Raw genomic sequence first — 24,335 nt, forward strand, 5'->3', positions numbered from 1 at the left:
CTCGAGCGCTCGTCGGCATTGCAATGAAAGTCATCGCTGGAAAGGGCACGTCTTGGCTGATCGAGCGCTCCAATGGCTGCATGGCTCTGTATTGGGCTGTGGCCGGAAGCACGCTTCGATGCCACATCTAGATGGGTGCCCAAGTTGAAGCCCTGTTTCTTTATCCAACAACTGCAAGACCAAAACGTATCGCCAACTAGCATGCAGCCATCGAAGCGGGAGTGGCCTGCATCTCGGAATCGACAACGTGTGTCAGATGTCCTCTCATCTCGCCAAAGGCTGGCTGGCTGAGATTTGGATATCATCCTCATCCTCATCTTCATCTTCATCAGCCATCGCCTCTCAGTCGCGGCTTGCGAGGACAAGCAATGCGCTCCAGCATTCGCAACAGCAAAACAACTGGCTGTGCAATCTACCGCTTTATCGCAATGACTCTGCAATAAAAAAACTACAAGGGATGCCTCCTAAACGGACGACTTGATGATCTTTTGGATATTGGAGTCGAACAGCTCGGCACGAATGGGCATGTCGGGGTTGTAGAACGGGTTCTTCATGGCATAGCTCGAGTAGCAGTCGTAGATGCGCCGCATCACGACGTCGACGTTGGCCTGGATCAGATCGGTGGCGACCAGGAACTTGGTCCCTGGTGTTGAATTGGCCCCAGCAGCGGTTAGAACGTCATGAACCGCTCACTCACACACACTCTCGCTCACTGGCACAACGGTCTGGGGAGGTCGAGGCGGGGCAGCTGGCAGTAGGAGTTGGACATGTGCCCCGCAGGCGACGGGACGACTTACCCGTTAGTGTCTGGAAGCAGTGAAATCGAAATGAATCGGCCTCCAGAACCTCGATTCCAGACCCCTCTGAATTGACGGGCGACAATCTTGAGGTGATTGCGTGGACGCTGGCAGAGAGGGTTTGGACGGTGGGGTGAGCGGGCAGTTGGAGGCTGTCCCTGCGATATGGCCAGCGACGGTGGGAGCACGTTACCCATGAAAAGTGCCTGCCAGGACCAGATATTCGTTGGGGGTGATGGTGGCGAGGCCGTCGCTAAAATCTTTTTGGTAGATCAGCCCTCCGGCCTTGCTGATGATGTACAGCGAGTGGATCATGGCGATGTGAGGATGCTGTTGAACAGAGTGCGCGGGGCCAGACCGAACAGGCGACTGCCGGAATGCATCTCTCCCTGGTCTCGCTCTCGCCCCGCTCGCGCCTCGCCGGTCCCTCGCTGCTCTCGCCACTCCTCCCGGTATGCCAGGGTGCTATCCAGCCAGGCCGCAGTCCTGTGCCAATCGAGAGAACGATCCTTCGCTCCTGATCTGCCAAACGATGAACCCACATGGAGGCCGTCCCGGTCTCCCGGCAGGTGTCCTGCCAGGTGCCCAGCCAGGATCGATGGGACAGCTGGCCCAGGACAGCCGGGAAGCGCAGCTGTCGGCCCTCCTGATGGCTCTCGACAATACCAGCGCGACCCGGTCCCAGCAGCTGTCCGCCATGAGCATCTTCCCGGGTCCTCTGCCGATCGGAGCAGCAACGGTGATGCCAGAGACTCAGCCTGCGACAGCGCCCGGCATCTCGCAGGGTGAGCTGCTCAAGCTCCTGGCGCGAGCCCAGGCATCGTCGTCGTCATCACCCTTGGCGAGCTTGACCCAGGCATCTCCAACGGCCGCTGTTCCGTCGATTGCAGCGGAGCAATGCGGATATGTCAATCCAACCTATGTGCCCTCAGCTTTTGGAGCTAAACCTCCGGCGCATGCGATACATCCGGTGTCGGCAACGATATACCCAGCCGTTCCCACTCCTGTTGCTGTATCTGCCCAGCCTCAGTCTCAGCCTCAGCCGCCAGAGGAATCGCCAGCCAGGGGCGAGCGCATCACCCCGGCTGTGGTCATCAAAGTCGCTCGAATGTGCGAGGACGCGGCGTTTGTCGACTCGATCAAACGGCTCAAGGACGAGCAGGTGGGCCAGGTGCTCGGTTGGGGTGATGGGGTTACTTGTGTGCTGAGGTCTGTGGTGCCGATAGCAATCGAGGCGATGCGTGTGCTCTCAAATGACATGGGAAGGCAGCTCCACGAGCATCGGCACCATGGACCACGATACTGCGTCTCGACTGCATATCTGAGCTATAGACTGACATTGCACTGGATGCAAACGGCCGACGACCTGCTCCAGCTTCAACTGGAGCGGGACCTTCTGAGACAGAGAAAGGCGCTCATAGCCAAGCACGAAGACAAGGAATGGGCGAGGCAAGTATTTCTACACGGGACGGGTGTCTCTGTGCCATCTCTCCTCGTCTCATCAACGGTGCTTGCAAAGTCCGGGGTGGCGATTTCTCACGCCGTGCCTTTGGTCTGTGTGGTCGTCAACAGCGAGATTATTGGAACAGCAACGTCAGCAAGCACACACGAGATCCGACAGAGGCTCGAAAAGGAACTGAGAATCTTTGATCGGCTCATGATGGGCCAGCTGGAGCAAATCCAACAGATACAGCAGTCGGCGATAGCCAAGGTGAATCCTTGGGTGCAAATGGTGTTCGGCATCGACGTACCTGAATGATGAGTCCCGCTCCAGCAGATACTGATTGCATGCACTTTGCTGTCCCAGCTCGGGGTTCCTTTGTTTTGGGAGACCAGCGATCCTGTCGAGATGCTCACCCAGAAAAAGATCCTGGGATACATCCTCGACATGACCGACGACGAGACGCACTCGGCCCCGCGTGCTGGGCGATAATGTCCTTCTGTACACTACAATTGCAGCGACGCAGCTGTCACATCAGTTGCGCCAAACGGTCGGCTCATATTGTCGGCTGGGCCCCGAATCTCAGCGTTCTCACCGAGCGACACAACGACACAACGACAGGATGTGCCCGGAGCAACTAGCGGGCGTACGATTTGGTCCATACGGCGTTTATTGGCTTGCGCGAGGAACTGCTCAGTGGTGATTGCAAAAGGCCAGGGAAGTAAACAATAAGGGGGTAGGAGAACAACGCAATAAAAAGGGGAAAATGTACAGGGGTCTAGTGGTGGAACAGGCGCCACTGGGTGTGGGCAACGGCAATGCCAAAGTCATCGGCGGTCTTGATGACAATATCGTCCTGGACCGAGCCGCTGGGGGCAGCAACAAACTTGACACCGCTCTGGGCGACGCGCTGGATGTTGTCGGGGAAGGGGAAGAAGGCGTCGCTGGAGACGACCAGGCCGTTCATCTGCTTCTTCCAGTCCTTCTTCTCGTCGGCAGTGAAGGGGGCGGGCACGACCTCGAAGAGCGACTCCCATTGCTGGCGATCGTCGATCTGGTCGGTGACATAAAGGTCGATGGCGTTGGCCTTGTCGGCTCTCTTGACCTCCTTCTTGAACTGGAAGCCGAGCACCTTGGGGTGGTGGCGGTACCACCAGTTGTCGGCCTTCTCGCCAGCAAGACGAGTGCAGTGGATGCGGGACTGCTGGCCAGCACCCAGGCCCACGACCTGACCGTCCTTGGCGTAGCAGACCGAGTTGGACTGGGTGTACTTGAGGGCAATGGTGGCGACGATGAGGTCGCGAACAGCAGACTCGGAGAGGGCCGAGACGCTCTTGGTGACAACGTTCTTGAAGACCTCGGCAGTGATCTGCAGGTTGTTGCGCTTCTGCTGCAGGGTCAGGCCGTAGACCTGGCGGCTCTCGATCTCCTCGGGCTCGTAGCTGGGGTCGATCTGGAGCAGGGTGTACTTGCCACCCTTCTTCTTCTTGAGGATCTCAAAGGCCTCGGGGGTGTATCCGGGAGCAATAACACCATCCGAGACTTCGCGGGAGATGATCTTGGCGGTGGCGACATCGCAGACGTCGGAGAGGGCAATCCAGTCGCCAAACGACGACATGCGGTCGGCACCACGAGCGCGGGCATAGGCCGACGACAGAGGGGTGTGCTCAATGTCCTCGACAAAGTAGACCTTCTTCTCAATATCCGAGAGGGGAAGGCCGACGGCAGCACCGGCGGGGGAGACGTGCTTGAAGGAGGCGGCGGCAGGGAGACCGAGGGCCTGCTTGAGCTCCTTGACAAGGGGCCAGGCGTTCAGGGCATCCAGGAGGTTGATGTAGCCGGGGGAGCCAGCAAGAACTGCAGGACAGAGCATAGGGTGAGGCGAAGCCAATGGATGTGAGGTTGGATGCAGGCGGTGCTCACAAGTGAGGGGGAGGTGTCGGGGCTTCCCATCGATGCTGCCGCATTCCAGCCAAGATGCCCAGAGATGTATCCAGCCGATGACTGGATTGCCAACCTACCGGTGAAGGGGAGGGGGCCATGGGTGTTGAAGACCTGGGCGGGCTTCTGGTGGGGGTTGGCGCCGTAGCGGAGGACAAGCTGCTGCTTGCCGTTTCCAGCATACTGCTCACGGAAGTAGCCGCTGATGGCGGTGTCGTAGTCGGCAGTGTGAGTGAAGGCCTTGAGGGCAGAGCTCTGGCGGGTGGCTTCGCTGACGGTAGCGACGCCGGAGGCGGCGAAGGAGGCCTGGATCTCGGCAATGACGGCGGGGTAGTCGGTGGGGTCGCTGATGACGGTGACGCGAGCATGGTTCTTGGCAGCAGCACGGAGAAGGGTCACGCCGCCTGGAGTCCGATGCAAAGTCGCAGCAAAACGGAGGTGTTAGAGGGCACGATGCGGCTTGGAGATGGTGCTGTCGATGCGCTGCATGCTGGGCTGGCTGAGCACCGGGTGAATCGGTACATGGGTCCTTGCTCACCAATGTCGACCTCCTCGACGGCCTCGGGGATGGTGACGCCGGCCTTGGCGACGGTCTTCTGGAAGGGATAGAGGTTGCAGACGACAAAGTCGATCTTGTCGTAGCCGCGGTTCTGCATGTCGGCGTTGTCCTGGGGGATGTCGCGGGCGAGGATGCCGCCGTGGACGGCGGGGTGCAGGGTCTTGACACGGCCACCGAGCATCTCGGGGGCCTTGGTGATGTCGGCGACGTCGCTGTGGCCGAGAGATGCGGCAGTCAGTTTAGTGGCTGGGGAGCAACGGGGGAGGACCGTGCAGTGCGCCAGGTCAGCCAGATCGACCAGATCGGCCAGATCAGCCAGATCGACCAGCGTTCCATGAGCGAAGCAAACGGCCTCGTAGGAGTCCGAGGCTGGGCAAGGCGGGCTGGGGCACATACTCGACGGGGAGACCAGCATCACGGATAGCCTTGGCCGTGCCGCCCGAGGCAACGAGGCGGACGTTGACGGCGTGGAAGGCCTTGGCCAGGTCCAGGAGACCGGTCTTGTCAGAAACGGAGAGGAGCGCTGGCCGGCGAAGCGCGAGCAGATGATGTGGCAGATAAGTTGGCTGCTGCACATTTGCACATCCGCATATCGGTGTATCTCCGCATCTGCGGCGATTGGCATGGGTAGACGCAGCGTTGGGTGGCTCGGCCGAGAGGCTCTCTCGGAATGGCCGATGGCAGCTTACCGATCTTTTGGACCATTGCGATGGAGTGCAGCGGGAGAGAGCTTGGCGGGAGCAAGATCGTCGGTGACGTCAAAGCCGTTTGATCTTGCGCGGGAGAAAAAAGAAAACGCCGCCGGCTCGACTGCGGCTGGATCCGGCTGGATCGGCTCGCGCCAGGGCTGCACGCCAAACCCAAGGCCAAGGCGGGGAAGGAGCAGGCCAGCGAGCATCGTTGCCTCGCCAAGACCGCCATCATCCGCCAATGTCGCAGCCGTTCCAGGACATCGCCGAGGTGGAGCCCGTAAGTACGAGCCACGAGCTGTGCGTGGATAAGTGTCCGCGGTGTTGATCATGATGGTTCGGGGTAATCCGATGGAGGGCAATGCATCCCTCCTCTCGCTCGCCAGCAACGCACATGCACCGGATCGGGCTGAACGAGCGTCTGTTTCTGCCCTCCGCCTGCAGCTCAACACTCCTGAAGCGCAGCTGGAGTTCCAGAGTACGTCGGCGTTGTCGATGAAGTGGACTGCACCTCTGCTGTCCATGTCGCAGCAGTGTGATTGGCACTCTGTTGTTTGCGCTCTGTCCTGGCCATGGCTCGCCATGGCTCTCCTCCGACCACCCAGGAATATCTTGGCTGTCCAGGGATATCTCGACCATCCAGGAATACCCCGGCTGTCTATGAATATCTCCACTGAATATGCCATCCAGCCGCGTCGACTGCTTCAGCTGATAGCGTCAGTCTTTGATCACGCCCTTCATGGTCGCATCTTGGCTGATCCTCTTGACCCTCTATTTCCGTCTTTTCCTCCTGCTGGCCCGCCAGACTTTGTTCTGTCTTCGGCAGAGCAAGTTCTCACAAACAGCCGTGCGCCTCTGGCTGCCCCACGGCCAACCAGCAGCGTGCCCTTCAATGTCGGCGGCTCGAGTAAGTGCTCTCGGCTGCTCGAAACCCCGCCAATCGAACCAGACTCATCTAGGGTCCGGTCGCTCGCCTCTGTATCTAATCCAGACCTGCGTTTGTTTCCTGGCCCAGACTTTGGGTTTTCGAATGTGCCCTCGACTCCGGATGTCGGCGCCATCAAGCCTGCTTTCTGGACCCTCGATTACTACAAGCAGTATTTTGACGTCGATACCAACGAGGCAAGTGATGAAGATGCCTGGCGGCGTGCCTGAGCATATAGCCAGCCCTCGGATGCCACCGGCACAAGGCGGCTCCTGACGCTTCATCCAACACATAGGTCGTGAGCCGCATTACCGCTTCGCTGCTACCAAAGGATGACTTTGTCGCGCTCGTCGGCGGCAAGCCCGATCTATATGGTGAGCCCTCAGGCGCCTTGTGCAGCCACCGCAGATGCACCACGAGTATCGCATATCTCGTCATCGATATCTCGTCATCGGAATCAATCCGCGCGGTAGCACCGATCCGCTGCACCGCCATGCAGTCGACGTACCTGGCATCGGGACGTCCCAATTGCGGCCACCTCGTGCATCGGCTCATTCGTTCATTCTGCCGCTATCCTCTACGCTATCGTCTACGCCGTGTCGCTCCCGAACAGGCCCATTCTGGATCTCGACGACTGTCATCTTCACCCTCTTTGTGACTTCGACTATTGCCGGAAGCATCTCGGCCATCATCAACGATCAGCCGTTCAATTACGACATGGCGCTCCTTTCGTTCGCCGTCGGTGCCGTCTACTTTTACGCTGCCGTGATGCCGCTGGTGATCTGGGCTGTGGCCCGGTACTTTGCCTCGCCCTCGTCCGTCTTTGAGATCATCGATGTGTATGGCTATGGTTTGACCATCTGGGTTCCGGCCTCGGTAGGTTACGGCGCTCATCCTTGGATCTGTTTGTGCCGCAACACATGGCCCGTTTGTCGAGAATCCATGTGTCCATTGGAGAAGGATATGCTCATTGTAGCCGATGTGTTCGTGGTGGACGAGTGCTGTTGATGTAAACCAAGTTATCTGCCGTGGCTCGGCGTTACTGCGAGCGACGCAAATGGGCGTGACCGGGTCAATTCAGCGCAGACTACTGACATCGGCCCCTCGATCTCCAGCTCATTTGCGTCATCCCGTCAAATCTCATTCAATGGATCCTTGTCCTGGCTGCATTCGCATCCTCGAGTAAGCAGCTGGCCATGACCGAGAGCAGATTACAACAGACACCGACCTTCCGCCTCTGTGTGATATCGGCAACTTTGAATAATGTATCGGCTATGACTGCCTACCTCGGCCTCGGTCAGGGCTGTTGGCGCGTGTACTCATCCAAATCGACTTTTGTTTCGCGGCGCAGCATACTTCATCGTCCGAAGCTTGCACCCCGTTGCGGCTGCTACACAGCCTGCATACGCCAAGTCGGTCGTCGTCGGCATCATCTTGGGCTGCCAGATCATTTTTGCGCTCATTTTCAAGCTTGGCTTCTTCTCGTATGCTGGAAAGTCCACCGTCACCACGCCGTCGGCACCCTCTGCTCGCATCTGAGACCAGAGAGAGCAGCGCCCTCTACTCTGTCGGTGGAGTCTTCTGGTGGGACAGTCGCCTGGCAACTCTGCACTGCCAACTCGAGACCGCAGCCGAGTGCGGCATCAGCGAGTGCACGGTTCCACCGAACCCAATACATTGTTTGCTTTGATCTGCTGTCCCGGGGTGCATAGGCGAGGGAATCCGCTCGTTAGCCTTGCCGCAACCGACCGATGCGCTCGCTCATGGGCCAGATTCTCACGCGAGGCCGACAAGCGAGTTGATATTGGGATTGTGTGGCCGTGTGTGTGTGTGGCAGGGCAGCCATGGTGTGGCCACGTGCTGGCCAGGTGCCAAGCCACGCGGCCGACAATTATAGGGACTTGCAAGGCCAGCATTCCACCGTCCTTCCTCCCTCGAAATCCGGTCATATCTTTTGTAGGTCGCCGACACAATGGTAATAGAATGCGTCCAGCGCCTGCCGATTCGTGCATCCATGCATCCATCCATGCATCCATGCATCCATCCATCCATCTATCTATGCATCCATCCATCCGCCGCTCTGGCGCATCGCGCATCCGTCCAAGCGAGAATATAGCCGAAATGCGACAGCCACACGTCTATCAAGCTCTGTCGCAGTTTGCGCGCTGCCGCTCGACGCCTTTTTTTGCCTCTGGGATCATCGGGACCAACTCGACTCGAGCAGCGCGGAACAAATGGATCTGGGCAGCTCTCTCGACCGCACGAGCGACAGGAGACTCGTCGGATGCGGCCCTATGCCGTCAAAGTTCTTCACCAGCCGGATGCGATCGATGCAACAGCCGGACATTCCCACTACCATTGCGATGATAGCAGCACCAGCCGGGATCAAAGCATATCGTCAGGCTCGGTCGTCGTCTGTCCGACAGGCCGTTGTTTTGGATGAATCCTGCCGGCTCTAGCTACGGACCATGTTGATCAACGAGCTTTTTGGGCAGAACATGCGAGACCAAATACGGACCGCAGCAGATGGACACGGCGCCCTCCCTTTCTCTCACCCCAGCACACTGAGTGCGTGTACGGCGACTGATCATCTCTGCATCGCCATCCGTCCAACCAGGTCAACATCCCCAAGACCCGAAACACCTTCTGCAAGGGCAGCAAGTGCAAAAAGCACACCGCCCACAAGGTCACCCAGTACAAGACTGGCAAGGCCTCCCTGTTCGCCCAGGGTAAGCGGATACGCGGGGGCCATGGCCGTGTGGGTGCCAGTCATGTCGGCAGGGCCAAGGGCCGGGCGAGTCGTATGCTGATTCTTGACTGTGTCTCTGCAGGTAAGCGCCGTTACGACCGTAAGCAGTCCGGTTTTGGTGGTCAGACCAAGCCCGTCTTCCACAAGAAGGCCAAGACTACCAAGAAGATCGTTCTTCGTCTTGAGTGCACTGTCTGCAAGGTATGTCGATCGATCGATCTGGACGCACGGCGCATTGTGCTGCGGCCCCTCCCGATGGCCTTTCGAGTCGACTCGCGAGATCCTGCTGATTGACTCGATTCACTACTGCCCTTCGTTCCACAGTACAAGCAGCAGCTCGCCATCAAGCGCTGCAAGCACTTCGAGCTCGGCGGTGACAAGAAGGTGGGTTGCCCTGGCGACGATGGCTGCCTTGGATGCATGGCTGATTGGTGTGCTCGAATGCACTCGCAGTGCTGCTCACACATCTGTATCTCTCCCGCCGCACACAGACCAAGGGTGCTGCCCTCGCTTTCTAAACGACGATTGCTATTGTATATTCTTGTGGACGGGATTGTTTGACAACAATCTTGACATTGTGATGATATATAATACACTATCAATTGGGCAACACATCAGTCTGCCGTCTCAGGGGAGGCTTCTGCGCATGTGGGACCATTGCAGTAGATGGCGGATGGCGAATGGTGGTGGATGGTGGGTCGCGAATGGCGGGTAGTGGTGGATGGTGGGTCGACAACTGTCTGCTACTCGGCTGTCTCATAACTGCGGACTTGAATGCCTGTATTATAGATTCATGTGGCTTGCGAGCTGCAGTCCCGCCCCCACCCAAGCGATGCAGCAACTTTGGATCGTTCCCGTGCGATCCCAACCAAGGGAGCATGATGACGCTGCAGGGACAGGCGTCTGCAACAGTCCAGTCAACGAGTGGGACGGTCAGAGACGCTATATTTATTCAGCTTTGGGTTGCTTCTTTTGCTTCTTTGGCCGTTCCTTCTTTTTCAGGGCATCCATGTTGGCCCGGATGATGTGTGTGTAGGACTCGAGGAACTTGTCGGTGTCGCTTGGATGGACCTGAGTGAGGCCAGAGCGAGGCCAGAGCGAAACCAGAATCACGCAGCATGAGATGGGGGGAAGGCTATCGATCGACCTGCCCACTCGTCGGCACGGAACGATGCCTGCTCTTGCTCGAGCCAAGCACGGCAACGTACAATTGTGCTTATTTTGGCCTTGCCAATGACGGCCCGGACTATGCTCGGATACTCGACTGAGGAGTCGGCCTCAGCAACATCCTTGGCGCTCTGGCCAGCCTGCTCCTTCTTCTTGTCATAGGTATCTGTGGTCCGAGGCGAGAGATCAGGGAGCCGATGAGTGCGTGGCTGCCACATGGACCGTCTGCGACACGCATCCGATGCTCGCTCATTCCACCATCGCTTTCCAATCGTTCGATCGTTCGATCGTTCAATCGTTCAGCCGAGCCTGGAGCGAGGCATGCTCTCTTCCAGGTGTCGAGGCAAGTCGCTCATTGCTCAACGTACATCGCTTCATGGTCAAGAAAACCGTCCCAGACGACTTTGTCCTGCCAAAGTGTGTGTTGAGCTGGGCCAGAAACTGTGCAGAACGTGCGGACAGATAATCGAGATACATGAGTGACGCTTCTACGATCCGAGTTGGCGACATCACGGGTGTCTTTCTGGCAAAGACCAGTTGCGGTGGTGCCAGCGCTGCGATGGAGCCTTCGGTGAAGCCGGTGCTGAAGGTTTCTCTTACAGAGTGGTTCTCGAGGTGCTGCTTTGCTCCCATCGTGGATGCGATGCTCGACTGGATTGGAGTCTGGGAGAGGCGATCTGGATTGACCAAGAGCAAGATCGGAGACGAGCGCGGCCGCCGATCCAGGAGACCAGCGAGACCGAGACGGCCAGAGAGAAGGGAGCGAGAGACGTGCGAGAGGCGGTCCGAGAAGCAGCCGAGAGCATGCTGCTGTGGCGCCAGCAGCAGCACAGAATAGGGGCCAGCGAGGGCCCGCACCCGTGACCGGCGCAACAGGCGTTAGGGTTCTGGATCCGATCCGTTTGGCGAGATCTCGTTTTGCAGGACAAGCAGCCGCCGTTCTTTGCTTCAAGCTCTGTTCATCTGGACGATTGCTCCTGCTTTCGTCTCCACTCGTCACCGCCGCTGCCGCCGCGACCCAACCCAACCTAACCCGACCAGACCCGATCCGACCGTCTGCATCCTCTGTCATCATGAAGTTGGTCAGGTGCGTCCATACCCGGGCTTCCAAACATGGCGGCATGCGTCGTCCGGCCACCTCAGCCTCGACCGATCGCAGACCAGGCGATCGCATTCCACTTGGTCGGGCACAGCAGTCGAGCGTCGTCTCTAACCCTCTCTCTGCTTGATCTTGCTGCGCATGCGCTTGCATATTTCGATTGCGATGGTGGTGGATCGCTTGGATCTGCTCTGATCGATCGGATCTGCGGCGTTGTCTGTGGGGCTGTGGCTACAACGGACCGTTTTCCACTGGCGACCGATCGATGACCCTTGGCGGACGACGGACCCTTGTCCTTGATAACGGCAACCACAACAACGGCAACGACAATGGCCATGAAACAACCCAACGGCGATGGCAACAAAACAACAATGCACATCGCCGCCATCGCCGGTGGGGTGTGATCCCGCGCCTGACCTTGATCGTGCTTTCGATACACGGATACACCGACCACGGTTGCGTTCGACCATATCGAAACGGGATCACGGCATGGGATTGCTCTTTGCGGACGAACCAATACGGGAATTCGATCTCGCAAATGCCAGATTCCTCCAAAAGCTCAACAACGAGACCGTCACAATCGAGCTGAAAAATGGCACGAGCGTCCACGGCACCATCGCCGGTGTAGACATGCAGATGAACACGCACCTGAAGACCGTCAAGATGACGGTTCGAAACAAGGACCCCGTCAACCTCGAGTCGCTGTCGATCCGTGGATCAAACGTTCGATACTTTATCCTGCCGGACTCGCTGCCCCTGGACACGCTCCTCGTTGACGACGCACCCAAGTCGAAAGGCAAGAAGAAGGAGGGTAAGTGCCGATCGGCGACAGGGGAGGAGACGCAGCTGTGTGCTCTGTGTCGCTGGACATGGAGCGGGCTTTGTCATAGGATGTGCATCCGGTATCTGGTTCCACGGTGCGAGGCAAGGGTGTCTCGTTGGCCGGTTGCAGAGCAGTGGGCGCATATCGGCGCTCGTTCATTTCGTGGACACTCTCTCACATGCGGTTTTCCTATTGTCTGGCTATCCATTCGGTGAATCCCGCAACTCGCTCTGCTTCCTGTCGAACGGCTCTCCAGCGGCACCTTCCCGAGGACGTGGCCGTGGACGAGGCCGTGGCAGAGGTCGTGGACGTCGCTAGATTCCCGCCATCGCCGGTTCCTGATCCCATGGAGCACCTCCGGCTTTCCCCTCGCCTCCTGCTCTCATCCCCTCCGCCCCCGGACATTTTGTCACCCAATTCGTCCTGGAGACACGCTTCCTTCCGCCTCCGATCAAACCCTCGCACATCCCAAATAAACAGCCAACTTCCAGACCCAGTGCGTCTGCTGTCCGCGGGAAGGCAAGATGCCAGTGGGGCCCAGTGGAGCCCGGTGGCACCCGGTGGGTAGCAGCGGTAGACGAGCTGTGTTTTTTGGATGTTCGACAAGTCGAGTCTATTGGCTAGATGGGTGTGGAGCTGATGGTAGTAACGGATGATGAAAAGGGCGGGCTGGGGCGATGAAGCAAGGGGGATCTTGACGGGGAGTGTGTGGCAGTGATGGGAGCTTCGGACGGTGACATCGACGGGTAGAGCCCGACTCGGGCGACAGAATCAAATCAAGGTAGATCAAGGCGAATCAAGGCAAATCAAGGCAAGCCGAGGCGAACCGAGGCATATTGAAGCAAATCAAGATAGATCAGGATCATGGGAGGAAATAAACAGCCAAGTCAAAGCAACTGTGCATGCGGGGCAAGTGGCCAGCAGAGTCAAATAATAGAAGCAAGGTCTAAGGCCAACGACCAGAGTGGTCGCGAACAAGCATGATCTACGTGGGAAACACACTGGGGCGTGAGCAGACCGACCGCCGACATGCCGGCACCGGCCATGTCCGAGACATTCGCAGCCCCGCAGACGTCGACTGATCTGAGGGGGGGGGAAGGCAGTTTTACCGCAGCTTGAGGGCGAGGCGATCCTCAAGCCAGAACTCGATCTGGTTGCGCATCAGGGTCGCGTGGTTACCCCATAACTGCGCTGCTTCTGAGGCATATCCTCGGGGATGGTCTGGACCAAGGAACGAGTCGCGAGCGGGGTCGCCGTCCTCGTCCTCCTCCTCCTCCTCCTCGATGCTGGGCTTTGGGAAGGTGATGTCGAGCACTTGAGTTAGCACCTTCACAGCGGCCTTGGTGACGGGGTCGGCCTTGAGGTTCATCAGCTTGTACTTGCCGCCGAGGGTGGTGACCCGGCTGATGAGCTTGTCGAACTTTGAAATGTAGAGCGACAGGAACTTGGACCGCGACGTCATGAACGCGGTGTAGTGCTTGGTCAGGAGCTCAAAGACCTCGTTGTAGGCTTGTTGGAAGATGAGCGGGTCGATCAGGTTCTTGTCGTCCCGGCCGAGATCCGGGGTCAGGGATGGTGTCATCGTCGACAGGATCTCCTTCATGCCATCTTTGACGACGCGCTTCGCCTTGTCCGTGACGTTGATCTCGAGTGTGCTCGAGGAGTCGAGGTAAGTCTGGTAGATCAGCACGGCCTCGACGTCTTCGTGATCGTTTTCCCAGTAGCGCTGGACATCGATCGCGAAAAAGAGCAGCTCGACAGAGTACTTTGTCAGCAGGTACGTCAGGAAGTAGATGAGCGGGACTCGGCTCGAGAGCAGCAGGTTGAGGGCGGTCGCTTCGGCCGTTATGTTATAGAGCCGCGTGATCGACACGGGCTGCGGCGGCTTGGAGGAAGTGGTGGAAGTGCTGATGCGTCCATATCCAAGCAGAACCGAGATGTTGGACATTGCCGTCGGTGGGATGGACGAGAGTCGAGACGACACTGAGTTTTGCGACGACTGCGAGGTGAGGGAAGCCATCGAGCCCACCGACAATGGACGCGATTGCCTCGACCTGGGCGCTGTTGGAAGCTCGATGGAGGGGCTTCGAGGGTCTGTTGGGTTGATTACAGCGGAGCGGGTGTGAGTAACAGCATCGGGGCTCTCTGTACAGGTCGCGGGCGACCTTGGTTCGATAAAAAGCCGTGCCATCGGACGGATCGACATAGCACGGCCGCCGTCCATCCGGGATAGCGAGATTAAGCGTTGACGACGAGACGCCTATTTCACGGCCGAAGCAGGGCACTGACGTGGACAGAATGCCGTGCGCCTTTGTAGCTTACATGGAACCGCCGGCAAGGGGCGTGGCCGGGACCGGAGCGAGGAAGCGCGAGGCTGGTGCTGGGATCCTTCAAAGGCTGAGGTGCTGTGTCGTGCTCCGCCCTGGCCGTTCTGCTCAAGGGACTGAGCGGTCGACTCGAGAGACTGGATGGCCTCTTCCCACAGGGCATCGAGCTGGCCGCGAAGCGCTGGATCCGCGGCCGGGGCGAGGTCGTGGTTGGGATCCGAGACGTCGTTCTCGGCCCACTTGATGTAGTTGAGCGTCGCCCAGCCGATCCACTCCTGGTCAGCCTTGGTGCGGCCATCGATGTCGGTGACAAGCCGCTGGGCTTTGGAATAGCCAGCAACGCCGGTGGCCTCGTCGCCGCCTTCTTGGGTCGTCAGTGTGCAGTCCGAGGAGGACGAGCCAAGGTTGTTTGGGTCGCCCGATTTGCTGACATCGAATGGGTCGCCTTCGGTCTTTGCCGTGAGCGGGGCGTATCCGTACCCCAAAGCTTGGCTTGGAAGCCGAGCACCGGACTTTGGGCTGGTTGTGGCCGCTTCGAGCTTGCGGGGCAGCGTGGCACCCGATGGGCGTTTGAGATCCTCGATTTCGATGCGAGACTCGCCCAGAGACCGCGAGAGTTTGGTGTTGCTGTTGATGTGGAAGATGGTGGCAATCGGGTCAGTTGGACGGAGACGTGGCCAGTAAGGTGCTATTTGATCATACTAATTGCAGGGAGGTGGGGGCATGCTATGACCGAGGCGAGGCCAAAGTCGCTCGACAGCCACCGTACAGCACCCATCCAGACGAAGGGGGCAGTCAGTTCTAGTTTGGAATCTATATTATCTAGTGAGCCGGCTGCGGTAGGGTTGGTCACTTACGCCTCCTCGGTCATCTCGAGCTTGTAGTAGAGCATCACCAGTTCCTTGTTCTTGGCGGCAACCTCTTCTTTCGCCAGGCGCAGGGATATCTCCAGTTGCGATATGACCGACTGGGCCTCCTTCTGAGCCTCCAGCAGCGACTGGATCTTGGCTTTGCTCTCGCCCAGCCGTCCGATCAGGATGCGCTTCTCGATATCATGCTCGTTGATGGCTGAGTTGAGCTGGGATTGTGTGTCCTCCAGAGCCTGCTCGATGGCGGTCATATCTGCAAGGCTCGCTGCTGGCTCGGGTTTGCCGTTCGACAGAATTGAGATGGCATCGGCGAGGGCTGCGCTCTTCTGCTGAAGCTCTTCCGACCGCAGCTTTTCGTGCTCGTGCTCCTCGATCAGGAGGGCCAGTTGGGCATTGACGTAGTCAAAGTTGCGTTTGAGCAGCGTATAGTCCTTGGCCTCGACCACCAGCTCACGGATGCGAGCCTCGAGGAGCTGTTTCTCCTCCTCGTGCTCCAAGGCCATATGCGTCGCGCTGGCCTTTGCGTGCTCCAGAGCCTTCTTGAGTTGCTGAAGCTCGTGCGCCGAAGCAGTTAGAGAGTGGGATAAGGGGCTGGCCTCGCTCTGGCGCGGCTCCGGGCCGGTGTGCATCTTGTCGACACTCGCCTTGAGGTCGTCATAGTCACCCTGGGATCGTTGAGCGTTGGCGAGCGACTCGGCAAGCTGCATCTCAAGAGTCTCCTTCTCGAGCTGGTGGTTCTTTTGAACAACCGAGTAGTGCGAGTTGAGCATGGAGAACTGGCTCTTCAGGTGCGCATAATCTTGCTTGATGGCGTCCAGCTCGGACTTGAGCCCTTCCATCTGGATCTGCCCGTCGGAAACCGTGCTGGGCAGCGAGTCACGGAAGGAGCGCTCGCTCCGAACAGGGGTGGCAATGCGTCGATGGCTTTCTGCGTGATGGACCAACTCTGACTCGGGCCTGGGCTCGTATACCGACTCGACGATTGGCTCGGGCTCGGCAACTTCGACGGCATGTGCATGCTGGGGACTGGGACGCACCGTTGCCTCCGGTTCTGGATATGCGGCTGTGTCAAATGAAGCCATTGAAACCGGACGGGAGTCACTGAATGCCGGAGAGGCGGGGCGGGAGACACTAGCAGCGTCGGAGGGATCTGGGGTGCCTCGACGGCTCGTGGTTTCGCTTGCGGTGTCAAGGGTTTTTGCGATCCGGATGGTGGTTTGAGGGCCGGCTCTGCGGGTGGGTTTCTGGGTCCCGTTCTTGCCATGGTGATGGCCGGCATGGGACACTTTCGATGCCGACGCGGACGATTTGACAGTGGAGGACTTGGTCGTGGCTGAGGCGGTCGAGTTGGTTGACTTGGTGGATGGAGTCGGCTTGGGGTGTCCATCGGATTTGGTAGCGGTTGTCGATCTACTTGCCGCGGGAGTTGGCGGCTTGAGCGACGCTGCTGAAGCTGACCGGGAGACACTCTTGGAGGCTGTCGAGGGCTTTGTCCCGGATGTAGACTTCTTGGTATCATTCTTGGGCTTTGCCGACTGGGATGGCGTTCGGGTTGGAGTCGCAGACCGCGAGACAGAGGCAGAAGACGATGATGCCGAGGACTTGGATGTGGAGACGGCAGTGCTTGCGCCGGTCGATCGTCTGGCCGCTCCTCCAGCCGTCTCTGACTGCTTCAGAGTTGTGACGACGGTTTTCTGAGACAATAGAGCAAAGGATGGAGGAGCCAGGGTCAGAGTACGATCGGCGGCACAGTGACCGGGACGACAGCGGGCTTGGCCAGGCAGTTCGGGAGGCGAAGGGTAAAGGCCGCCAACATTGCAAGACATCTGGATTGCGGAAGGCTCTGCAGACACCGAGCAACGCGACTCACCTTGGTGGATGATGCAGTGGGCATCGGTGGCTTGTGCACGGGATTCGTGAGAGGGTATTCAACTTGTGCGGTGAGAGGGGGCGCTCAACTTGTGTGGTGGCAAGGTATACCTGGGCAGGCGCAGAACACAAAGTTGATAAGCAGCTGGCCTGGTATCGGAACAGGCGGCTGAAGCAGCGATAGCGATGGCGATGGCACTCACTGATGGGAACTGCCTGTTATTCCAGGAATGGCCGGGTATGGATGAATATGGATGAATATGGATGAATATGGATGGATACGGGTGAGGCCAACGAAAACTGGAGACTGGGCCGGGCAACGAGCAAACAAGCGGGGTCAACAGAGCAGCCAGAAAATGGTCAACGAAAACGTCAAACAAACAGTCAACGAAAACGTCAAACAAACGGCCGAAGAATATCCACAAACAATACCAGGGCGACACGCAGCGACGACGACAGGCCGCAAGACTGGCTGCGAGGCAGGATGCGGGACAGACGAGGCCAGAGAGAGTTGTCGCTCCGGGCTTGGCCGGCTCCGGAAATGGCGTGGAGCGGCGGGGCGGTGGGTCGCACAGTCTATTTACAGCGTGCGGCAAGGCGACCGATTGCCGTCGCTCACCGGCCGGTCACGTTCGCTCATCCGGTCGGTCACATCTGCTCATCTGGTCGGTCACATTCGGCTGATCTCGTTCTTCTGGTCCTCCATCCACATCGCTTTCCTCCGGGGTTGGTTCTCGCTCATCGGCCACGGAGTCGAACAGAGCGACGCAGCAGCTCTCAACCACTGGCAGGAAGTCAGTGCTCAATCCACCGACCCAGTCATCAAGCCCATCGCCACCCACATGGTCGGCTGGATGCACTACCTCGGCCGAGGAACTTTGCGAGACCAGCGCAAGGGCGTCAAGATCATCCGCGATAACAAATCGGACCGATTCCCTTTCGGGGAGGGCGAGTGTTTGAGGGGTGGTGGTGACGAAACGATGGCGGCTCTTACCGCCTCGGACTGGCCCGCCCCACGCAAATTTTTCGAGCTGTGCGAATTGGGATCGAATCAAGATTGGCTGTGCACACACCTCATGTCCGTATGTTTGGTCAATGGATTCGGAACGACCCAGGACCAGACGGCAGCAGCGATCATCTTCGAGCTGCTGGCCAACGACGGCCACAGTCACAGCCAACAGTTGATTGGACTTTGCCACTATCATGGCTGGGGAGAATCAGAGAACTACCCGGTGGCCTTGGATTGGTTCAGCAAGTCCGCCGACCAAGGCAACCCGTATGGACAGTGGTGGGTGGGTTGGTGTTATCGTTGGGGGGAAGGCGCTCCCAGGGATTTCACCAAGGCAGCCATGTGGTTCAGCAAGTCAGCCGAGCAGGGCAATCGGTACGGACAGTGCAATCTCGGATATCTCTACAGGGACGGCAACGGCGTCACAGAGTGCATCGACACCGCCGTCATATGGTACCGCGAGTCTGCAAGCCAGGGAAACGAAGAGGCTATCGATAGACTCAAGGAACTTGGCAGATGGCCATGATTCCCGTGCCCTTCTGGACGATGGCTCTCCATCGCCATGAAGCATTCTAATACACAGACCCATTGCCTCCAAAACTATCGCTGGGGCTGGCCGTGCAACACCATAGCTACTTACAGAGGCGGAGCTGCCTCGACACCCCCCGGGATGGCATCGGGGACGAGACTATCTTTTGCCCGGCATCCGCATGGCCGATGGTGCATGGGTATGCATCCACTCCCCTTCCCCAAAACAAGGCAGCGAATCAACCCGAGCAACCAGGGTCCTTGCTCGCCCCCCCCCCTGTGGCATGATGCTTGCAAGACAATGCTATGATGCTATGTATTGCAATTCAGTCAGAGCCGGCCTCGTCGGCATTCGTGTTTTGGGGCGCCTGTGGGTTTGGGGACCGAGTCAAATCTGACTCCTGCCTGCAGGTTCAAGGATAGCGGTCCTATGATATGGGGGGACGCGTTTGCTTTCCCACAAAGAATGTCAAACTTGCCCATGGGTGTTCCAGCTGGGCGAACAAATCACTGACCGAGCGGTGGAACAGCGAGCGGCTTGCCAGGCGGCGCAACAGCACAGCAGCGAGGCGCGGTGAGAGACCCACCGCCCAAGCACAAGTCGGTCACATTGGCAGACCCGGAAGCGCAGAAGGGAACCACGGCATTCATTCAACACAAATCGATGAACAGCCAGACCAAGCCGCCGTCTCCTGGCTCGTCCGGCCGACAAAAGACGCTCCCCTCGGCCATTCCCCTCGCCGTTGTTGTCTCCTTTCGACTCCATCGCCGCTCCCCTGCCCCCGTCTGGCTTTGGAATCGACATCTTCGTCGCTTCCGTCCCAAACCCAGCATGCTCAGAGCATTCTCCTGCTGTTTCGGAGGGCTTGCTGCCCCACCCAAGGACCGAGATGTCCCCTCGCAGACCAAGGCCCCTGTCTCCCAGCAGCCAAAGTTCCAGCCACTGACTGATCCCATGGGCTCTTGGCGCCATCCCATCGAATGCCTCGTCAGTATCGCGCGCGACGAGCCCGATGCTCTCCTGATCAACACCTACGAGAACGGTGCCTCAGAACGCTTCAGCTATCTCCAGGTGTGGAAGCAGGCTTACTCGATCGCCCAGGCTCTCAAGGCCCTCCCTGGCTGGGATGATGAGAGCCACGAGGTCATCGGCACTTTCTGCGAGACAGAGGCCCACTGGATGATCTATTCGTTCGCGGTGTGGATACTTGGCAAGTGAGTATCGGCTGTCGGTGTGACGTTGTGCTGTTGTGATGTTGCGATGTTGTGATGTCGCTTGTTCGAGGCGGTGTTCACAGTCCACATCACATGTCCAACTCCATGACAAGGGCCGAGTCTCACCAATCCTTTGATCCCCATCTAGGAAAGCACTCAACTTTGCTCTCAACCTGCCCTCTGCTGCCCGCAAGACCCTGTGCGAGAGGTTTGTCCTGTGTGCTTGTCCCAGTCGTGACTCACGAGATGAGACGTCCCAGCGACCTCTGTGTTCAAACCTGACTCGGTCCTTGGCCTCAACCGGTGCAGATACTCAATCAAGTACATCCTCCATCATCAAACAAAGCCTGGCCGCACCGAGGGTGTGACGCTGATCGATGCCGCCACCTTCTCGGTGCTGGACAGCATTCCGTCCCCGTCTCTCGATGTCTGTGCGCCGCTCGACGATTACGTCACCATCCAGTGCACCTCCGGAACGACAGGTATACATGACTGCCTGAGTGGATGTCACAGCAGGATGGCTGAGGATGGTGTTGTGCTGACGACGCATGTCCAATCCGTGACGCTGATCCATTTCGTCTCGGGGCCGATTCCACAGGCATCCCCAAGTCGTGAGTCTTCCTGAGACAGTTGATCACATATTGCAATGTTTGAGCTCTCACCTCTGAATCGCAGTGGAGGAGCCTCAGCACCCGAACTAATCCCTCTTGCATGTCCATTCACGAATGCAGTTTCAAGTTTGCCCACACCGGAGCCATCACAGCTCGGGCCGCTATCGGCATTGCCAATTGTAGCATCGGGCTTTTGCAGGTACGACAAATGATCCACGACTCGGTGCAGGACTGCCACTGTCGAGAACGATGCACTGACGTTTGATGGTTCTCAGCTTCCATCGTTTGTGGCGACATTGGCCCTGTTCCTCAGTGCCCTGAATCTTGGAGGATCTGTGTGGATTCCAAAGCCCACACTCAGCTCCATTGACAAAGCAAAGAGCGTTATTCAAATACTCGATGACGGTGTTGACTACGTGTACTTGGTGAGTGAAATGCCGGCGAGGGTGTCGGAGCTCATTTCATCCATGTGCTGACGCTGGCGGCGCTCCCACAGACTCCATCCTTCATGAAGATGATTATCGGCATCGCCACCTCGCTGAACCCGAAGGTCAAGTGGACGAACACAAAAAAAGTAATGCTCGGCTCGGAAAGTATTCCTATGAGTATCATTTACAAGACGAAGGAGCGTTTCCCAAAGGTTGAGTTCCAGTCAGTGTATGGATCAAGCGAGGTACAGTTCATAGGATCCGTCCTTCGCAATAGCACCAAGTTGGTTGGTCACTAATCCAAAAACTCGAACCAGACGATGGTCATTGGCGCACTTTCGTATTCGAGAATCCCGGCCAACAGCGAAGTTCCAGAGAAGTTGGTCTACAAGCTGGCCAGACCTGGCGTTCGTTGCATTCTCTTTGACGAGGAGGGCAATGTCGTCGACCAACACCAAACCAAGGAAGGAATCCTGGTCTTTGCTGTCGACAAGGACCATCCCATCAAGAACCACCCCAACTTTGCCAACGCCGATCCCGGCAACAAGCTCGCCTCGTTCGGCTTCCTCGAGGATGGCTCACCTCGAATCTGCAGCATGGACTGGGTCGAGATGGTTGGCGAGAAAGAGTTCACTGTGGTTGGAAGGTGAGTCAATGGCTGGGTGTTGCATCTCTCATTGATGGCGAATGCACATCTGGCATCCTGACTACACATCCCACTCCTGCATCCCGAGTACTCACCCCATCCATTCCCTCACTCCACACCATCACTCCAGATTCGACCAGAAGATCAAGGTCAACGGTGTCTATGTCGACCTCAACGCCCTCGAGGAGCTGGCCAACGAAAACATGTCCAAGGTCATCTCGGACTGTGCCTTCATCCAGACCTCCGAGAAGAAGATCGTGATGCTCTTTGTCCGCAGAAGAGGCTCTCAGGTTAACCCCACTCCTGCCGAGCTTCTGCAGCTGACCGAGGACATGTTTGCGCTGACAAACGTCGCCAAGTTCCCGATCCACAACTGCTTCGAGCTCGACGAGTTTCCCTTCAACGACTCGGGCAAGCGCGACCTCAAGAAGCTCAGGCGCATCGCCGAGAATGTCGATCAGTTCGGCAAGTCGGTCGAGTACCCTCGTTTGAAACTCGCCAACACTCCCCTGTCCCGCACCGCCGCCAAGATCTCCACACTTGGCAGCCAGATCATCGACAACCCCGCCCTCGACGGCCGCAACTACTACATCGGCGGTGTTGGCTTTGACTCGCTGAGTGTCGGTCGTCTGGCCCTTGCCATCAAGGACGAGTTCAATGTCGAGGTCTCGCCACTTATCTTGCTATCGAACGGAATGACGCCGCTCGATGTCGCCCAGCTGGTTGTCGACATCCTCGACGACAGACCGATGATTCCCCCGACCGTCCATCTGGCTGCTGAGGCCGCCAAGCTCGACGATGCGAGTGTGACGGCCGAGGGTCTTCCTCCGTTTGTCTATCCCAAGGACCCTCGCGGCATCGTCCTGACCGGTGCCACTGGCTTCCTCGGTGCCTTCCTGGTCTTTGAGCTGGCCCACAAGTTCCCTCGGGCCAAGATCTACTGCCTGGTCCGAGCCCCGACCGAGCAGGTGGCTGTCGAGCGCATCATCAGCACGGCTCAGAAGCTGGTCCTCGATCCGAGCCAGAGAGCCTTCCTCGACCACAGCCTCAAATCTCGCCTCGTTGGACTGTGCGGCAACCTGTCGCAGGACAAGTGGGGACTCTCGGACGAGCGATGGAAGGAGATCAGCGAGGAGACCGACATGATTGTCCACAACGGCGCCGAGGTCCACTGGCTGTTTGACTATGACAGACTCAAGGGACCCAACGTCCTTGGCACGGCAACAGCACTGAGACTGGCCACAACCCACCACCTGAAGCCGCTGCACTACATCTCGACCATCGGCACGATCCCGATGGCCAAGAAGGCAGACAAGCCGCTCGAGGAGAAGATCTACTCGGCCTGGAACATCTCTGGCGGGTATGGCCAGACCAAGTGGGTCTCTGAGCAGCTGGTCAACAAGGCACGATCGAGGGGAGTGCCGGTGACGATCATTCGCCCAGCCGTCATTGCCGGCGACAGCCATTACGGAGGTGAGTCGAGTGTGGTGTGATGTGATGCGATGTGGTGGAGATGTTTCATTCGCTCCATGGACTGGCCATGAATCGATGGTCTCGATTGTCAAGTGCCACTCATCCACCAACTGACATCAACTGACACCTTCACACCTCCATTGCTCCAGTGTCCAACTCTGACGACTACATCTGGCGATATGTCAAGGGATGCATCCAGCTCAGTGTTGCTCCCTCGCACGCCACTCTCGTCACGATGACCATGGATCCCGTCGACCATGTTGCCAAGGTGGTTGCCGAGATTGCCGGCTCGGAGGAGGCCCTGTCCAAGTTTGTGTTCCACATCAGCGACTCGGAGCACAGGTGAGGAGTGTGTGATGTGGTGTGCGATGTGGTGTGTGGTGTGCGATGTGGTGTGGATGGTGGATCCTGACTCTGATTACTCACTCACTCACTCACTCACTCACTCACTCACTCACTCACTCACCACAGTGTCCTCTCCGAGACCCGGCTGTTTGAGATTGTCAGGAACCATGGCTGGCCGATCCTGTTCGAGACCCGCGAGCAGTTCAAAGAGGCCTTCCACTCCCATCCCGCCGTCGAGAGCAACGCCCTGTTCCCGCTCATGCACATGATGATGGACATGTCCTTCAAGATCGACAACGCCAACACCCGCTCGATCTACCCGACTCCCTGTCCTTCGCTGGAGGAGGTCGTCGAGAAGTGTCTCAACTATCTGCACCACGTTCGCTTCTTGGGCGATCCCCTGGACCCGTCTTCGTCCTTCAAGATCAAGTATCCCGAGACCAGCGTGGTCACCCGCACCGGCCGCAACTGAGGTCCGATGCACCACGGCGATGTGGGTTCGGGACTCTGAATGCCTCATAATCTTGATAATATCCCGCGTTTCGTGTCTCTTGTTCTATTTGGATCTATCGTCTCTACCTTTTCTTCCAGATGTGCCTTGTCTCCCGTTTCCTTTCCCTGTCCGTTACTTCTTTGGTGATCCCAGTGATGGATGGTTTGCTTCGATTGGTGTGTCAACCTATTTTGCAATAACTGCTCCGTTGACCACCTCGTTGGCCGTGTGCCCTTGCGCACATCCAAGCCAGGACTGAGTGAGAGTGTGGCAGAATACAAGTGGGTTCCTTGGCCCAAGCGGCTGATGATACCAACGAGGCCGGGCCATCG

The 24,335-nt window shown here is 58.0% G+C and overlaps 10 protein-coding genes across 10 annotated transcripts; 6 read left to right on the forward strand and 4 right to left on the reverse strand.

Moving 5' to 3' along the window:
* Positions 1–464: 464 nt before the first annotated feature.
* Positions 465–1,112, reverse strand: BJ171DRAFT_580600 (Sybindin-like protein; the record flags this gene model as incomplete). The annotated part of the gene is made up of 3 exons (XM_053114050.1): positions 465–643; positions 798–904; positions 991–1,112. The coding sequence occupies 3 exons, from the start codon at positions 1,110–1,112 to the stop codon at positions 465–467; spliced, it is 408 nt and encodes a 135-aa protein (XP_052968035.1).
* A 179-nt stretch (positions 1,113–1,291) lies between these two features.
* On the forward strand, positions 1,292–2,867 carry BJ171DRAFT_55575 (uncharacterized protein). The gene is made up of 5 exons (XM_053113083.1): positions 1,292–1,582; positions 1,790–1,959; positions 2,173–2,246; positions 2,370–2,508; positions 2,605–2,867. The coding sequence occupies exons 1-5, from the start codon at positions 1,330–1,332 to the stop codon at positions 2,728–2,730; spliced, it is 762 nt and encodes a 253-aa protein (XP_052968036.1). The 5' UTR covers positions 1,292–1,329; the 3' UTR covers positions 2,731–2,867.
* BJ171DRAFT_55582 (cytidine deaminase-like protein) lies at positions 2,868–5,491 on the reverse strand. Its single transcript, XM_053113084.1, has 5 exons — positions 5,428–5,491; positions 5,135–5,261; positions 4,718–4,950; positions 4,260–4,583; positions 2,868–4,095 (listed from the first exon to the last, which is right to left on the reverse strand). The coding sequence occupies exons 1-5, from the start codon at positions 5,441–5,443 to the stop codon at positions 3,017–3,019; spliced, it is 1,779 nt and encodes a 592-aa protein (XP_052968037.1). The 5' UTR covers positions 5,444–5,491; the 3' UTR covers positions 2,868–3,016.
* Positions 5,492–5,636: 145 nt separating this feature from the next.
* Positions 5,637–8,042, forward strand: BJ171DRAFT_500192 (uncharacterized protein). The gene is made up of 8 exons (XM_053110558.1): positions 5,637–5,707; positions 5,872–5,905; positions 6,233–6,334; positions 6,443–6,549; positions 6,648–6,726; positions 6,966–7,228; positions 7,468–7,534; positions 7,704–8,042. The coding sequence occupies exons 1-8, from the start codon at positions 5,669–5,671 to the stop codon at positions 7,889–7,891; spliced, it is 879 nt and encodes a 292-aa protein (XP_052968038.1). The 5' UTR covers positions 5,637–5,668; the 3' UTR covers positions 7,892–8,042.
* A 245-nt stretch (positions 8,043–8,287) lies between these two features.
* BJ171DRAFT_500193 (60S ribosomal protein L42) lies at positions 8,288–9,713 on the forward strand. Its single transcript, XM_053110559.1, has 5 exons — positions 8,288–8,327; positions 8,970–9,081; positions 9,184–9,302; positions 9,426–9,485; positions 9,593–9,713. Exons 1-5 carry the CDS (start codon positions 8,325–8,327, stop codon positions 9,617–9,619), a joined length of 321 nt encoding a protein of 106 aa, XP_052968039.1. The 5' UTR covers positions 8,288–8,324; the 3' UTR covers positions 9,620–9,713.
* A 95-nt stretch (positions 9,714–9,808) lies between these two features.
* On the reverse strand, positions 9,809–11,000 carry BJ171DRAFT_567243 (signal recognition particle, SRP9/SRP14 subunit). Its single transcript, XM_053113458.1, has 4 exons — positions 10,869–11,000; positions 10,637–10,709; positions 10,310–10,434; positions 9,809–10,172 (listed from the first exon to the last, which is right to left on the reverse strand). Exons 1-4 carry the CDS (start codon positions 10,899–10,901, stop codon positions 10,050–10,052), a joined length of 354 nt encoding a protein of 117 aa, XP_052968040.1. The 5' UTR covers positions 10,902–11,000; the 3' UTR covers positions 9,809–10,049.
* Positions 11,001–11,174: 174 nt separating this feature from the next.
* BJ171DRAFT_500196 (Sm-like ribonucleoprotein) lies at positions 11,175–12,688 on the forward strand. The gene is made up of 3 exons (XM_053110560.1): positions 11,175–11,355; positions 11,913–12,178; positions 12,447–12,688. The coding sequence occupies exons 1-3, from the start codon at positions 11,342–11,344 to the stop codon at positions 12,506–12,508; spliced, it is 342 nt and encodes a 113-aa protein (XP_052968041.1). The 5' UTR covers positions 11,175–11,341; the 3' UTR covers positions 12,509–12,688.
* A 382-nt stretch (positions 12,689–13,070) lies between these two features.
* BJ171DRAFT_55658 (uncharacterized protein) lies at positions 13,071–14,499 on the reverse strand. Its single transcript, XM_053113085.1, has 2 exons — positions 14,480–14,499; positions 13,071–14,284 (listed from the first exon to the last, which is right to left on the reverse strand). Exon 2 carries the CDS (start codon positions 14,208–14,210, stop codon positions 13,296–13,298), a length of 915 nt encoding a protein of 304 aa, XP_052968042.1. The 5' UTR covers positions 14,211–14,284; positions 14,480–14,499; the 3' UTR covers positions 13,071–13,295.
* Positions 14,500–18,235: 3,736 nt separating this feature from the next.
* BJ171DRAFT_422642 (uncharacterized protein) lies at positions 18,236–18,790 on the forward strand (the record flags this gene model as incomplete). Its single annotated transcript, XM_053107556.1, has 1 exon — positions 18,236–18,790. One exon carries the CDS (start codon positions 18,236–18,238, stop codon positions 18,788–18,790), a length of 555 nt encoding a protein of 184 aa, XP_052968043.1.
* Positions 18,791–21,642: 2,852 nt separating this feature from the next.
* BJ171DRAFT_55665 (male sterility protein-domain-containing protein) lies at positions 21,643–24,330 on the forward strand (the record flags this gene model as incomplete). Its single annotated transcript, XM_053113086.1, has 4 exons — positions 21,643–21,692; positions 21,823–23,165; positions 23,315–23,507; positions 23,637–24,330. 4 exons carry the CDS (start codon positions 21,643–21,645, stop codon positions 23,980–23,982), a joined length of 1,932 nt encoding a protein of 643 aa, XP_052968044.1. The 3' UTR covers positions 23,983–24,330.
* Between the last annotated feature and the right edge of the window lie 5 nt (positions 24,331–24,335).

Source organism: Polychytrium aggregatum, assembly GCF_025602895.1.
Source record: "Polychytrium aggregatum strain JEL109 chromosome Unknown BJ171scaffold_13, whole genome shotgun sequence".
NCBI classification, from domain to species: Eukaryota; Fungi; Chytridiomycota; class Chytridiomycetes; order Polychytriales; genus Polychytrium; species Polychytrium aggregatum.

What these genes read in the sequence shown, in the direction of transcription:
- BJ171DRAFT_567243 (XM_053113458.1), bottom strand. Translation starts at nt 10,901, where the DNA reads ATGGGAGCAAAGCAGCACCTCGAGAACCACTCT. An exon ending in AGCACCTCGAGAACCACTCT is followed by an intron (nt 10,710 to 10,868) that starts GTAAGAGAAACC and finishes CGTTCTGCACAG; the next exon opens with TTTCTGGCCCAGCTCAACAC. An exon ending in AGGCCAAAATAAGCACAATT is followed by an intron (nt 10,173 to 10,309) that starts GTACGTTGCCGT and finishes GGCCTCACTCAG; the next exon opens with GTCCATCCAAGCGACACCGA.
- BJ171DRAFT_55575 (XM_053113083.1), top strand. Translation starts at nt 1,330, where the DNA reads ATGAACCCACATGGAGGCCGTCCCGGTCTCCCGGCAGGTGTCCTGCCA. An exon ending in GAAGACAAGGAATGGGCGAG is followed by an intron (nt 2,247 to 2,369) that starts GCAAGTATTTCT and finishes GGTCGTCAACAG; the next exon opens with CGAGATTATTGGAACAGCAA. An exon ending in AGCAGTCGGCGATAGCCAAG is followed by an intron (nt 2,509 to 2,604) that starts GTGAATCCTTGG and finishes TTGCTGTCCCAG; the next exon opens with CTCGGGGTTCCTTTGTTTTG.
- BJ171DRAFT_500193 (XM_053110559.1), top strand. An exon ending in GGCCTCCCTGTTCGCCCAGG is followed by an intron (nt 9,082 to 9,183) that starts GTAAGCGGATAC and finishes GTGTCTCTGCAG; the next exon opens with GTAAGCGCCGTTACGACCGT. An exon ending in AGCTCGGCGGTGACAAGAAG is followed by an intron (nt 9,486 to 9,592) that starts GTGGGTTGCCCT and finishes CGCCGCACACAG; the next exon opens with ACCAAGGGTGCTGCCCTCGC.
- BJ171DRAFT_500192 (XM_053110558.1), top strand. Translation starts at nt 5,669, where the DNA reads ATGTCGCAGCCGTTCCAGGACATCGCCGAGGTGGAGCCC. An exon ending in TTGACGTCGATACCAACGAG is followed by an intron (nt 6,550 to 6,647) that starts GCAAGTGATGAA and finishes TCCAACACATAG; the next exon opens with GTCGTGAGCCGCATTACCGC. An exon ending in CGGCAAGCCCGATCTATATG is followed by an intron (nt 6,727 to 6,965) that starts GTGAGCCCTCAG and finishes GCTCCCGAACAG; the next exon opens with GCCCATTCTGGATCTCGACG.
- BJ171DRAFT_55658 (XM_053113085.1), bottom strand. Translation starts at nt 14,210, where the DNA reads ATGGCTTCCCTCACCTCGCAGTCGTCGCAAAACTCAGTGTCGTCTCGA.
- BJ171DRAFT_55582 (XM_053113084.1), bottom strand. An exon ending in GATGCTGGTCTCCCCGTCGA is followed by an intron (nt 4,951 to 5,134) that starts GTATGTGCCCCA and finishes TCTCGGCCACAG; the next exon opens with CGACGTCGCCGACATCACCA. An exon ending in CGTCGAGGAGGTCGACATTG is followed by an intron (nt 4,584 to 4,717) that starts GTGAGCAAGGAC and finishes ATCGGACTCCAG; the next exon opens with GCGGCGTGACCCTTCTCCGT.
- BJ171DRAFT_500196 (XM_053110560.1), top strand. An exon ending in GAAAGGCAAGAAGAAGGAGG is followed by an intron (nt 12,179 to 12,446) that starts GTAAGTGCCGAT and finishes ACGGCTCTCCAG; the next exon opens with CGGCACCTTCCCGAGGACGT.